The sequence below is a fragment of the Zeugodacus cucurbitae genome, chromosome 2 (assembly GCF_028554725.1).
Source record: "Zeugodacus cucurbitae isolate PBARC_wt_2022May chromosome 2, idZeuCucr1.2, whole genome shotgun sequence".
Lineage (NCBI taxonomy): Eukaryota > Metazoa > Arthropoda > Insecta > Diptera > Tephritidae > Zeugodacus > Zeugodacus cucurbitae.
In genome coordinates, this window is record NC_071667.1 from 1625820 (window position 1) to 1640117 (window position 14298).

Consider the following 14298-nt stretch of genomic DNA (forward strand, 5'->3'; position numbering starts at 1 on the left):
TCCGTTGGAGGGACCAGGTGGAGAGCGACCTGGTTACACTTGGGATCTCCAACTGGCGCCGAACTGCGAAGGAGAGAGACAGGTGGCGCACTATCGTCGATTCGGCTATAACCGGCTAAACGGTTGCAACGCCAATCACATACATACATACATTGCTCTCCAAACTTTATTTGGCAAGTAATTTAACAACCTTGTGGGAAAGAAGTAGGACTCCAAAACGAACAGAATGCCATAAACTTCTTCTTCGATGTATTCTTGTTCCTATTTATCATCGATCATCGGAGCTGAGACTGATTTTTTGAAAGTTACTATCAAGAAAATGTCACAGGCTAATATTAAATGATATACATATATAAATAGACTTGCATGAATATACGTGGTTATGTACGGTTGTAGGCCTGCATATACAGAATATTGCTTGAATTTTATTAATGGAAAGTTAAATGGCTCGTCTAATTCCGTGCAGAACTGAATCCCGCGAACGAGTTTTAAATGAATGCAGTAATTTTTATAATTATATCAATTCTCTCAGATTTTATAAATTGATCAATTCGACGCGACAACCATTTTATTGAAAATTAAACATTTGTCCTTGAAGGATTCGTTTGCACATAACGTGGTATAATTTCAATGAAAAACTTAAATTTCATGAAAACAAGGTGAAGTAAGTTATAAGAGTTTAAAAGCACCCGATCTTCGTGGTTCCGTGTTTTCTGCATATTGTTGTAAATGTAGCCGCGTATAATGATCTCGAGGATTTCAAGTTTTTACATTGATATTAGTTATTGGTGACTTATTCACTTCCCTAACTTTAACTGAGCACTTATACTCTATTTTTTATCTTCTAAGTCTTCTAAGTTTCATTTACCCTTCATGTCTACCATTCATTTCAATTAAATTTGTCGCCCAGCCAGTTCATTCCGCTCATGCCGGCTTAGATTATTTGATCTGTCACCCTTCTGTTTGGATCAGCATCTCGAACTTGGTCCACAAACTCGATGCACAGGCACAGCTTAAATTCTTCTCTTTTCTCTTCTTTTGCACTTTATAAACTCCTATGAACACCACTATATCTTTATATCTTCTTCACGTCTGTTTTGATTGCAGACACTTTGAAATTGTTTCAGCTGCAGCTGCTTCTTACTCTCCGATTGTCTTGTTGTTATTCAGAGAACCAGAAAAGTGAGACACTTTATCCCACAAAAAATGTGTTGCAACAATACACTTTTCAACACAAACACCCACTTGCTTCTTTTTATCACATGTTTTACTTACTTTTTATGATACTGCGTTAACCAGGGCACTCTATCTGCTTAGGAAGAGTTAATTGAGATTTATAAAGTATCTGGGCATAAAAAAGGCCTCTTCATAGCATGTAAAAGTAAAATTAGAAACATTTGTCCTATCATCTTTGGTTTGCTTCTTTTGCCATTGTCCTTTTCTTTATCAAAGTTAACCTCTTCGTTTGCTCAATTAAGAACTTACCCGTACTGACTATTCATGGAACTTTAAAAAACAAGCCTTATTTTAAAATAACAAACCGTTTTAGATTTAGGCCTTTTTTAAATAAGAAATTTCAGCATTAACAAAACATAAAACGGCTAAACAAGTGCTGAAATAATGCATTTCAATGTTCGATAATCTCATTTACATTATTCGTATTAGCGATTAGCAGAATCTGAGTTAATCTTCAACTTGGTGAAAACAGTGGCAACAGTATATATATCTCTCCAGCGTTATAGCCTAGACAGACGAACAAAATTAATTGGCATTAAGAAATGATAATGCGCATTGAAATTTTATAGTGACAGACGACAAATTTTGTGCATTTATACAGCTGATTGAGAAATTTGTTTATTTATTACAAACGTGAAATAAAAATGGATAAAAAAGAGTTATTAATGGCAATTTTGGTATTTTTGGAAAACAAAAAGAAATTTAATGAAAGAATTAAATTGTTATTAAATACATTACAAGATAATGAAGTGCAATTAAAAGCAATAGTGGATTTTAACGAAATCATACATGCTGGACTTGTATTCGCTCAGGAGCACCATCGACATATTTGGAAATTCGTAAGTAAATAGTTATTTCAATTTGGGATTGAAATCAAAAATTGCATATTTTAAGGATCGAGGTGGTATATTTTGGGAGCACGATGTCCCAACCATGGATGACTCAAGGTTCAAAGAAAATTTTCGGCTAGATAGAAGGGCATTCAAAAAAGTGTGCGAAAAGGTAAAGAGTATTGGAAAAATGGATAGCAACATGAGGCGCTGTATCTCACTTGAAAAAAGAGTAGCTATAGCACTCTTTTCTTTGGGTTCGGCAGCGGAATATAGGACTGTTGCTAGTTTGTTTGGCGTTGGGCGCAGCACAGTTGGAGAAATTGTGATCGATTTTTGTCATGAAGTATGTGGTACTCTTTCGGATTGCATTAATGCATACCCCCCACATCCGCAAGAATTAAGAAGAATTGTAGAAGGTTTCAAACTGATGGGGTTCCCACAATGCTTTGGTGCTGTTGATGGCTGCCACATCGAAGTGCAACCCAAAAAAGTGGAAGCCTTAGACTATTACAATTATAAAGGCTGGTATTCAGTCATTTTGTTGGCAAGCTGTGATCAGAGGTAAATTTATGACTGTATTGATTCTCATACACATGTGTTTACATTTCTTATAACTTGCAGATCAAAGTTCACGTACATAAACATAGGATCCACTGGGAGAAATAATGACTCGTACATATTTGAGAGGAGTTCACTTAAGAAATTTCATGAACACGCTCGTATTTTTAAGGAAAATAGCGAAATAATTGAAGGCATCAATGTACCTGTGCTTCTTATTGGCGACTCAGCTTTTCGTTTATCACATCATATGATGAAACCATATCCATATGGGGTTAATCAATCGCCTGTTGAAAAGCACTTTAATTATCGACTGTCCAAATGTCGCCGAGTGATCGAAAATGCCTTTGGTCAACTTAAAGCGCGCTTCCGTAAAGTTGGAAGAGGCTTGCAAGTTGCTCCTAAAAATGTTAATATTATAATTAGAGCATGTTGCATTTTGCATAATTTTCTAAAGATTGAGAACGATGAAGTTTTTCCCGCATGGATACAAGAAGCAGCAGAAGATGAAAGAAGACATCAACCCAATCACACAACAAGATTAGGAGAAAATGACCAAACTGCGACAGCGGTTAGGAATGCCATAGCAATGAGATTTCAAAACGGTACAAATTATGTTACATACCACGGTAGCTATTTTATTTTTCATTTCAAATTTCCTTTTTTTAAATTTATTTTTATTATTAATAAATTCAATTTATTACATTACATTTTAATTCATTTCATTTTATTTTAAATATTTAATATTTCCTTTTTAAATTAACATTTAATTCAGTTACATTTATATTAATAATAATAAAAATAAATAACTACTAATAGTATACAAAATAAATATAATATTTACATTTTTTCCAACAAATTTTTAAAAATACTTATAAATTCTTTTGTAGAACTATTTTGTTCTTCAATACAATTAATGATTCTTTCTTTTAAATCTCTTCCATCTTCCACCACTACCTTAAGCAATTCATGTTGTTGTTTTGCCACTTTCACCAATTCACCCATATAATTTCTCTTTTTAGAAGTGCTCATGGATGTGGACGAGGTATCCAGTGGCGACAACAATGGCGAGCTGGTCGATGGTATTACTGGCGACAACGGCTCCGGGGACATTGTTACTGGTGATGCTGCAGGTACAGATGGCGGTAACGGCAGCAATGTTGATGACGATATGTCCTAAAGAAAAAATTGTTTTAAGTTAATACGATAAAGAAATAAAAAGATGAAATTTAAGCTTACCACAGTTAATGATTCATAAATTTCTGCATTATTGGCTGCAGTCAGCCCTATGATTTGATGCACCGCATCAAAATATTTCCACGTCGATGGGCTGCCCCCCGATGGGCCAGTTTTCTTCTTTTCTTCTCTACAATTTCACAAAGGTTAATAATGTTAAAAATGTTTTATAATAGCATAGTATACCTGTATCTTTGTGATAAGTTTCTAATTTTAATATGGACTTCCTTCGGAGTAAATTTATGTGCCATTTGCACAGATATATCGGCATATATATGCAAATTGCGCTTGGCACGTCTTAAATCATCGGCCCGCTCACGCCACAAGTCAATTAACACACATTCATCAGTGCTAGTCCAAACCACTCGCTGCTTAATTTCTGCCATCTTCTAAAATATTAAAATTTGATTTTGTCAATAAACTTGCACATAATTGAAAAAGAAATTTAAAACTTCTTACCTCTAACGCTTTCCTTTCTATCATTTGTTGACGTTTTCTTCTTCTTCTTTCTATCAATTAACATTCACAATAGCAAAAATCGGGCATTTTTGGGCAGCATTGCCAGCACAAATGTGGTAAATTCAGCTAAATGCACGAAATTTTTGTGCATTACTAATTTGCTTTAAAATGAATTAATGCGCGAGTTAAAGCAAATCATCGCCGCTAATGCAAATTAGCGATGTCGTCTGTCTAGGCTATTAGCGTGTGTACTTTAGACATTTTGTGAATTGTTCACAACTTTTGCGTTGTTCAGTTCGGCATTAACAAATAAGCACATCGAATTTTCAAATGTTCAATACGCGCTGGGCTTTGGAAGCTACGTCGACTTCGCAGTAAAAGCTTTCAAAATTATTTCAACCCGTTTTTCACCCGGCGCTTTTCCCACGCTCTTTCCGCGAATGGCTTTTAATTAACATAAAATCTTACAATTAATGCCGGGATTACACGCTTTGTTTTGCAATGGAATAGACTGAGTAAGCATCGTGGCGAGCATATGCTATTTGCTCAAATGGGGTGATACCGACAATATGTCTTAGCCGAACATTCAACGTTCGAGGGGAATGTTGGGCTGAAGTACATAACTTGTTGATGTGTGTTTATCTGACCTTGAAATTAAATTGTAAAAACAAGGGATTTCGTGGCTCCGGGCCGCATTTACAAACAGTGACATTTTAAAGCGTTCACTTTTTTGCGCTGAGAATAATTCGTATCCCCAAACTGCTGTCTGTCGCTAAGGTCCCCCAACAATATATTTACAACTCTTACATTCCAGACACACGCAGGCTTAAATGTGTGTATAACGGCAAGTCTAGCAGAATATGGGTGCGTGTGTCTATCGAAAATGTCAATGTCCGTCTAGTTATAGCATTATGTGCATCTACCCCTGGGTTGCCATTGCGTATACGCAATTTCCGAAGAACTGCTGAGGGTAATCTGCTTACTTTTGCACAAAGTGTAGGCTGCTTTGAGGCTAGATTTATTTGTTGTTGTTGCGTAATTTACGAGTTTGATGTGAAATTTGTACATAAATTTCCTAACAAAAGTTCTTCCGCTGAGAAATTGTAAACAAATTAAACAAGAAACTGAAAATATGCCGACAAAAATGAGTGTTTCGAATGAAAGTGTTTGTGTGCATGTATTTACGCGGGGGTGTTGACAATTGGAAAGTATATAAGCGCGGAAAAATGCTAAACAGACAATTCCTTACATTTATTATAAGTTCATTCTAATTGGAATTCAAATATTTTCTTTCATCCATATAAGCATTTTATCCTTCGAAATAACCCTTTTTTATTTTCATACACAGTTTCTTGGCCTTGTTCATCCATATGCGTTAATTTTTAGATCCACCTCTCTCAACCTTTCAACTTCTTTAAATTTTTTAATACATGGCCACTTCGCCCCGGAAATCACCCGGAATGAATCACCAAAGATGCCACTGCAGCAATAGGGGAAAAACTAAATCATTCTCAACACACCCATATATGCGTTGGTATCACCCTGGATCCTGGTATGAGTGTATGAGAAACTTTAGCTTTTGGCGCGGAGAATTTCGAGAACGTATGCATTGCCCACCCTCGGCAAAAGCTATAACTCAAACTTTAGCAAGGGCAATTGCCATATAAAACCCCTGAATGGTGTCGATAAGGCAATAGATCAGAAGTGCGAAAAAAGAGGAATATGGTAATAAGAACACGAACAAATTACAAGAAATACAGCAAAATTATGTGGAGAAGTGTCTCCAAAAAACCTCTATTAAGTCAGTGGGACCAGTGCTAACCGCCACCCACACACACCGCTGTCGCTCTTGAGAGTGCTTTTGAATGAGAGTTTTTTTATTTATGCTGAAAATTTAAACCATACACAAAGCAAAGCCTTCTTTCTAGGCCACTGTGAATTAAGGATTCTAACTTATTGAATTCTTAAAGTTAAGACATACATCCGTAGTTCTTGCATTTGAGACTATTGGTTCTCCTCTCTCTTCATAGGGCCATCCATCGAGGAGCTAACAAACTTGAATGGTGCTGAAATTCATATTTTTTCGTTAAATCACACATTATGCTATCGCCATCATCTATCCCGATGTTTTTAATAACCTCAAATGTTATTATACTTAATATGATTTGTGCATTATTCCATTCTGGTTCACTGGCGATAGAAACAATCGGATTTTGTTTAAACAAAGTTGCATAATGTTGCAATAAACCGCTTCATAATTTACTCTAATCTTATTTGTTATTGTTAATTAAATGATTTTATACTCTCGCGAAATATTTTTTTTTAAATAACACACCTACATAGGGGATTAAGGTTTCCATGAAAACAATATTTTTTACGTTACGTGGGAAAAAAATAATCCATTACATTTTTAATTACAAATAATTGCTATCATAATCATATAAACATATAAGAAAACATCGTGAATGTAGTTCTACAACAAAAATTTTAAAATATTTTTTTCTTAATAATTGGTTTGATTGTTTCTATCTCCTGAGGAAAATTTAACGCTCATTCAAAACATCGAGTTTCTTGACCATTCAGTCTGCACTAACACTAAGCATTTTATGAGCCGAAATTAATGTTTTCCTTGGAAACCAACTTGGAAACTCAAGCGACTCAACATTCGCATTCTGTGATATGGTGGTAATGGCTTTGATATGTTCGGTGGAAAGATTCGGGAATCTTCGTACACTTCAACACTCAACTGTATAGAGATACTAAACTTTTCTCGATCGCCTTATTATATGTAGGTTACTAACTGATAGGGGAAACAAACTTACACATAGCAAAGCCTTGTTTCCGTGAAATGCTGTTATGAATTAACTTTCTTTCAACATATTTAATTTTTATATATTCAATTCCGAAATTCCTTGGCCAAGAAAGCGACTTCAAGACGTGAACATGACATAAGCGCCTTTACTAAACGTCATTTAAGAACTGAGAGCGAGTTTCTTCTTAATCAATGATGCGCAATCGGATGAAATGAGCGTGAAAATACGAAAATGTGAACACCTTTGAACTCACGCGAATATTTAACTTCAGGTTAATACTATTCTTTCTAAAGTGCTCCTTGCATTTAGCATTATTTTTTTCGAATTTTTGTTCGTACTCTTTGGCATTCGCTGCATCGCGTAGTTTCAAAACTTTGTTTCATTTGATATAACGAGTATTGCGAATTGGGTTTATATTTGGATTTTGTTGCTCTTCCGTTTTCAACAGCCATGCAATGCAATTACAGTGAAACGTCTAAAACTTTTGAATTCACTGGAGCGCCGCGCTAAGTTATCGGAAGTGAAGCTGTAAAAATAACCGCAAATGCGAGGTAATGCCAGCAGCGATAAAATTATATTATTGCTATTACAGTTAGTTTAAAGTTGCGAATGCGGCATGTCAGTTTGCACAATTCACGTTTCTACTTCGCTTTAGTTGTGTTAATTAATTTTTCCCCACGAGTAATTGGCCATCTCACTTGAGCTGTGTTTAGCAAAATTAATGCGTGCTCATGTATATATACAGTTTAATTACCAAGTGAGTGAGCGAAATAGAGCAGTAACGTTTAGCTCATTATTCTTTCGAAATTTGCACTTTGAATAATGGGTAATGAGCCAACGATTTGTCTATTGAAATAGTAAGGTCGAACCTGTTAAATAGAGAAAATATCCCGTTATATAAATAAACAAACTAAAGTTTTGAAACTAAGACAATTACAGATGACATTACTGTAGGATATACATATATAGAATTGGCAACCACAGTCCTTCTTCTTCCGGGATCAATGTTTAGTATGTAGTAATTTTCACTTTTTTCAATGCAATTAATAATTGCACCAGGTTTTCCAAGAGTTACCATATCACAACGCCGCATTTCATTGCATAATAGAGTCTTAAAGGCACCTGCGCTTTAGCGATATCCATCAGAGCATGGTGTGGCATTAAGCATATAATTGATGTGGCCCATTGTATTCAAAAAGCGAGCATTAAGGCTTATTTTAGAGAGCAACCCCTTTAGTTCCTTTGTCAGGTGCAACTGTAACAGCACTCAGCTCAAAGTATCAAGTAAACGAATTCGTTGAAAGGAAAGCAATTGCAATTGCCAATTTATGCCCAGCAACCGTCTGCCCCCTGTTGTAGAGCATCCATCAGTGCACTCTGAGAGCGGAACACATAATCTAGGATGCTCATTTGCATTGTCAGTGTATTGACGAAAGCAAAAATATCAGCAAAATCGACAGCGTTAACGGGCGCCAACGCAACACGTGGCACAAACAGAACAACAAATCCTTGAATTGATTACGACAGATGTAGTTGTTGCTGCTGTAAGCACAATGGCGGCTGGTATTCGCAAGCCGTCATTACCAATGCCACAAATTTTACTGCTCCTCTTGCTTCACCGCTGTTGCAACCAACATTTCTGCTGCGCAGCACATGCACACTGGCGCTACACCACAAATCGGCCGCATCACACACATATACAGCTACAATTTATGCATCCTTGCGCTGATAAGCAGGCAACAACAACCAAGAAGCGTAAATTTTCATTTACCAAAAGCTTTTGCGGATAAAAAGGGGCAATTTGTGACACCAAAGACAGATGTCCACTGTTGCATCCCTACAAGAGTGAAGTACAATACGTAAACTCTTAGGCAGAGGTCTTAATAATACCGAATGTGGGAGTGTATTATTCCGACCGAAGGAATTTCTCACGCAAACATTGAGTGAAGTGAATGAAAAAAAACCGTGTACTTTGAACAAATAGGTAATTGTTCTTGTTCGTTTTACTTTCAATTAGTTGTACCAACGTTGTATTTTACCTATAAAGCAGATTTCATGTAGTTATTTCCTTATCCAACAGATGCCTCTTAAACTGACCTATTGAATTGGTACATATAGAAGAGCAACTTAATGATCTCTTATTGGTTATAGCGAGCTTTCCATTTCTGTATTATCCCTCTATTTCACAGCCGAAATTTCTTTCATTGAGCAAATCAGAATTTTCAAATTCTTGGGTCTTGTTCTAAAAACCTCAATTTCTTTTTATTTAAATACGATACATCAGATACTAACTATAACGCTTAATATGCATACCAAATTATGTCGGTATAAATTGGTTAGAAAAGATATAGGTCGACTGGGATTATCTTTCTTCTTTTACAATTTAATGTGCGAGTATTGAAGCTTTCGGGTAACTGTGAAAGTTCAAAGCTTTCCTGTCCCTCCAGGCAATGAATAGATGAATAAAACTAATTTTCCTAATTAGATAAAATTGTCATTTGTCACGAACCTAAATCAGTATCCATTATATACGGCAATCACTTGGTCACTAATTCATTTCAACTGTCACATTTGCCTTGGCAAACCAACACTACTCGACTTCAGTGATACTACAGTGTTTGAGTGCTGACTCAAGAATGCAATAAAACTGCATTAAATATTCAAATTACCGAAATGACCACTCAAAAACTTGCATGGCCTGACCATATATGCTGGGTTTGAAAAATGTACTTTATTTTTTAGTGGATCTCCTGTGTCGCATATTCATGTGAATTTCGAGTGCAATTGCAATCAGTGAGTTTGGCAGCCGCACGACCAAGCGAAAATAAAAGTTGTGTCTGCAGTGGGTTTAAGAAGCGTGTGGTAAGAAGTTGTTTAAAAGCTTTAAATGCTTGTGGCCCAGCAGCAGAAAGGCCGATTGCGAGCTTCTATGCTTAAATGCAAATGTGTGGGATTAATATGTGTATATTACATATATGTACAGGCACATGCAGACCCGAAGAGAATTCGTGTGAGGAAACTTTCTGCGAAAGCAAAATCCAAAAGTGTTTGCTGCACTAGCATATTTAATGAATGGTGGCTTGAAAGTTTTCTGCGGTGTAAAAATTCAAAAGAGAATTTGAAAAATGAAAATTTTATTTCTGGATATATCTGGTTTTGGAATTGTCTTTAAATAAGGTATCCGCAAACAGCAACTCAACAACGTTCAGTTTATCGTTTGCAGATCTGAATATGATAATATAAAGTTGTAAAGGCAGATTTTAAGAGTTATCTGATATTTGAAATACACAAGAGATGAGTGCTAAGTTCGGGTGTAACCTAGCGGGTATAACCGAACATTCTCTTTCCATTTTTTATGTAATATTATTAAAGTAACATACGGTATATTTGGTATAAAGCCCTCTAAAGGACTGGAATCGTGCCTGAACCGATTATAATCACATAGTTTGGTTCCAGTACCTTGATTGGTTCTTGCTTTATATGTTACAAAGTGAATGAATCGGATGGACTCCCAAATTATGTTATATGGGAAGTAGATTTTTAATACCAATGCAAGTGCAGCTCTTCTATACCATCCTTACCATAAAATTTGGTGTTTCGATGCACTTTATACCCCGGTTATGCCCAAATTCAGTACCCTACTTACTTAATTGTAATGTCCGCCCAACTGTATGTCTATGCTACTCTGTATGCACAAATATTATGCATATAAACGCGTCTTCCTGCTTGTTAACAACTCTTGTTAACAAGCCACTCAAAACAATACTGAATTGTCTTGTTAAGTAAAAATAACAACATTAATTAACGCGTGTTAGCACGTCAATTATGCAAAAATGGCTTAACTTGCGTTAACCCCACAAATGGAAAGTGGAGTGGATTGGAGTGGGGTGGAAAGAGCTCATTGGTCACCCGTAAAAAAGTGTCTGTAGCCACTCGTCTGCCTCTGAGAGCATATCATTATTGTCATTACTTGTTTAAAACCTGCCAGCAGGTTGACTTTCGTTGTAAATGTATGTAGTACTCGTTGTTAGTCGGTAATGTCAACGCGTACTTTCGAGATGCGGTAAAGACCTCACTTATGCTTCCAGAGTTTTCTTTCCTTATTTAAAACATTGGGCACTTATGTATGCTAATTGTCTACGAGTGCCATATGCTAAGCCGATTAAGCAGACTCTTAAATGGGTTTTAACTCAGTCATCTACTTATGACTGCGCTTTTAAAACCACTCATACGCACAGGAATGGGTGAATATTTCACGACCGCAGCCAACGGGCAGAGGGCTGGTCTACATCTACGTAAAGATTCATGGGATATAATAACAGCTGAAGCCATGTTTTTCCAAAAGCTGTGACACAAGAAGCCATCAGCCGTTCCAAGGTCGCTTTCAACTTCTATAAAAGGTGTAGCTGACACAGACATACATTAATGTGTTGGCAGCATGTGTTTCATATGACAGAAAATGAAAATGTAAAAACCACCGTTATAATGGTTATATGTAAATCGAGCTCATCTGCATTAAAAAACGATTGACTGCCCAAAAGTTTGGTTCTATGCATTCTGCGTTTATTATAAGTGGTAATACTAAATTATATTTTCCGTTAGACGGCGTCGAGGCGGAACCGGATCCTCCTTAAATTCTACTTCATCTTGTATTAATGTATTAATCTAGAGTGAATCTTCACAAACAACGGCAGAATTACGTTAAACAAACTTACGATCTTTCCAAACAATTTGTTGCAGAAAGAAAGGGTCAAGTGCAGAATTACCATCTTTTTTTATTTCTTCAAATGTTTCTCTCTATGAAAACACCACCTTATTTCTCTTTCGCTTGATTACCACAGTTCCAGTTGTACTTCGTGTCGCAGCTCCTAAATTTGTCTACATTTTTTTCTACATTACCGGTAAAGCGGTTTTCTTTGGTGATCAGCTCGCATGCCCACTTCTCATTATTTGTTTCAACCAGAACTTTGTTCAACAACAGCAAATCCCATCCTAGAGGAAAAAGAACAGTAATTCCTTTTAATTGGGGCACCCAAATGCCTGTCACAGCCCACCAAAGTATTTGAACCACAAATTTATAGCCGATGCTAGCACGGCAGCAACTCAAAACTTATTGTGCGTCATTTTGCGAGATTTTTACTGGAATTTCTGAAAGTTATACTTTTATTTTCCGAACGGATCAAAAACAGTATGTTTTTCGTTGCAAAGCATTCGGCTGGAAATATTGGGAAACTCTTCGCACCAACTACCATATATTACCTCTAAAAGAGTTCGGCTACTGGCAGTGCGTAACTTGGAATGGAGCGCCAAACTTTCGGCCAAATTAACTAAATTGAACACAGTGTTGATTTGCGAGCACCAGTGCGGACATTGTTTTTGCGATGGCTGCGGCCCATCGTTTCATTGGGCTATGCGGCGTTGTCGGCGGAGGCTTGCAACTGGCACACGCCGAGCTATCGATACTTGTGGCTACAGCATTGTTGTACTTATTTTACAGTACTTTGCCGAGCTCTTTTACTTGATTTTTGAGAATTTATTGGTTGCAACAACAACTTTGCCGTCACTTACTATATGTGAAAAAGCAACACCCGCTTAAATCTCTTCTTCTTGTGGTTTCATATATCTCTGCGTAAAGTTAATAAAAACTGAAGCCATTTCTTTTCTGAATAAACTGCTATCTCATGCATTCGTCCCATTTGCGCTGATTTAACTATCCCATTAACTTTCCAATTTTCTTTAATAGTTCGAACAATTAGCCTAGCTACTGCTACTTCTGAACTTTACAATCGGAAGATAAAAGCCGGAAGCATATTGAAAGCAAAAATCAAAAAATTGAAAAAACTATAAGCAATAAAAGTCAAAATAAACATTCAAATATATGTATGTAGAAGTTAATTTCCGCTCTGTGAACCCTTGGTATCGCATATCTCTGCTTGGCTTTTGACGGTGGGCACATAGTACAAATCCATAGACAGTACAACAAGCGAAGCCGAGACAAATCCAAATACTTGCCGAAAACAAATAAGAGGGCAATTTTGAGTAACATTTGCAATTTCAATTTTAAATTCAATTGATGTCACCATCATTTTACATCGCTACACAAACATACTCGTACATATATGTATATTATATAATATATTCTTTAAGACAAGATAGTGGGTACAAATTCGAAAACTCTTAATTATGTTATGTTGATATACGTCATCTTTTATATACATCTGATTTGTCTATGAAGATGATACATCAGACCCATAAGGAGACCTGTTAAGCTTCGGCCAATTTAATGATTCAAATTATTTCAGATCTAGAAATAACTTCAAAATTTCGAAATAAACATTACCAACAGAAATAAAAAAACAACGGACTTCCTATTTGAATCATCATCCAAAATCTGTTGTTTCATGAATTCACTTTTATCTTATATTCACAGGGTGTATTTTTTTTTTTTTGATTGCGTTTCATTCATTTGAACTTCAGCCGACACTACCTTATTTTCGACATTCGATGGTTCTTCGCTTCGCACCCAGTATAGTCAGTAGCACTAACTAGACATCAGGCAATTTGTTTGCAGTGGCACTCGGCTTGCGCGGACGCCCCGCAATTGAAACCTAATGTCATTTAAATCCGTTTTACTGCCGCTTCAATGCATCCTATTTATTTTCCAAACTTTTATTCAAATTCACTTTTCCCCAAAATTCGCTTATTTTTCACTTAGCAAATGTCTGCTTATCTCATTACATTTGTGATTTTCAATGCTCTTTGATTGCTGCCTTTTCGTTGTTTGGCAACTGAGTGACTAACTTTTGAAATTTCTATTTCGGTTCTGTGTGTTCTTGCAACAACAACCAGGGAGAGCATAGCTGCACACTTTATCCGTGTACCTGCTTTACTTTACTTCTCAAAAAAGCTTGCCAACTCAATAGATGTTGGATTTATGGCGTCGTTGATTTGTTGCGATAAATCCAGAGTGTCATGTAAATGTACCACACATTTTTGAAGGAGACACGAGTAGGTAATCGGATACTGGATTGCTGTGTTAAATACAAAGTGAGCTGTATCAAAGTGTGCCTTCGAACTATACCTTTTTTGTGTATATCACTACCTTTTCAAATTGTTTACAAATTTTTCCTCATCCTCTCAGTTAGTGCTGAGTGCAACATCAG

General features: G+C 36.3%; 1 protein-coding gene across 1 annotated transcript; it reads right to left on the reverse strand.

Annotated features, from left to right (window-relative positions):
- Positions 1-1845: 1845 nt before the first annotated feature.
- LOC128924144 (uncharacterized) lies at positions 1846-4569 on the reverse strand. Its single transcript, XM_054236030.1, has 4 exons — positions 4323-4569; positions 4050-4252; positions 3867-3993; positions 1846-3803 (listed from the first exon to the last, which is right to left on the reverse strand). The coding sequence occupies exons 1-4, from the start codon at positions 4344-4346 to the stop codon at positions 3468-3470; spliced, it is 690 nt and encodes a 229-aa protein (XP_054092005.1). The 5' UTR covers positions 4347-4569; the 3' UTR covers positions 1846-3467.
- Positions 4570-14298: the final 9729 nt, after the last annotated feature.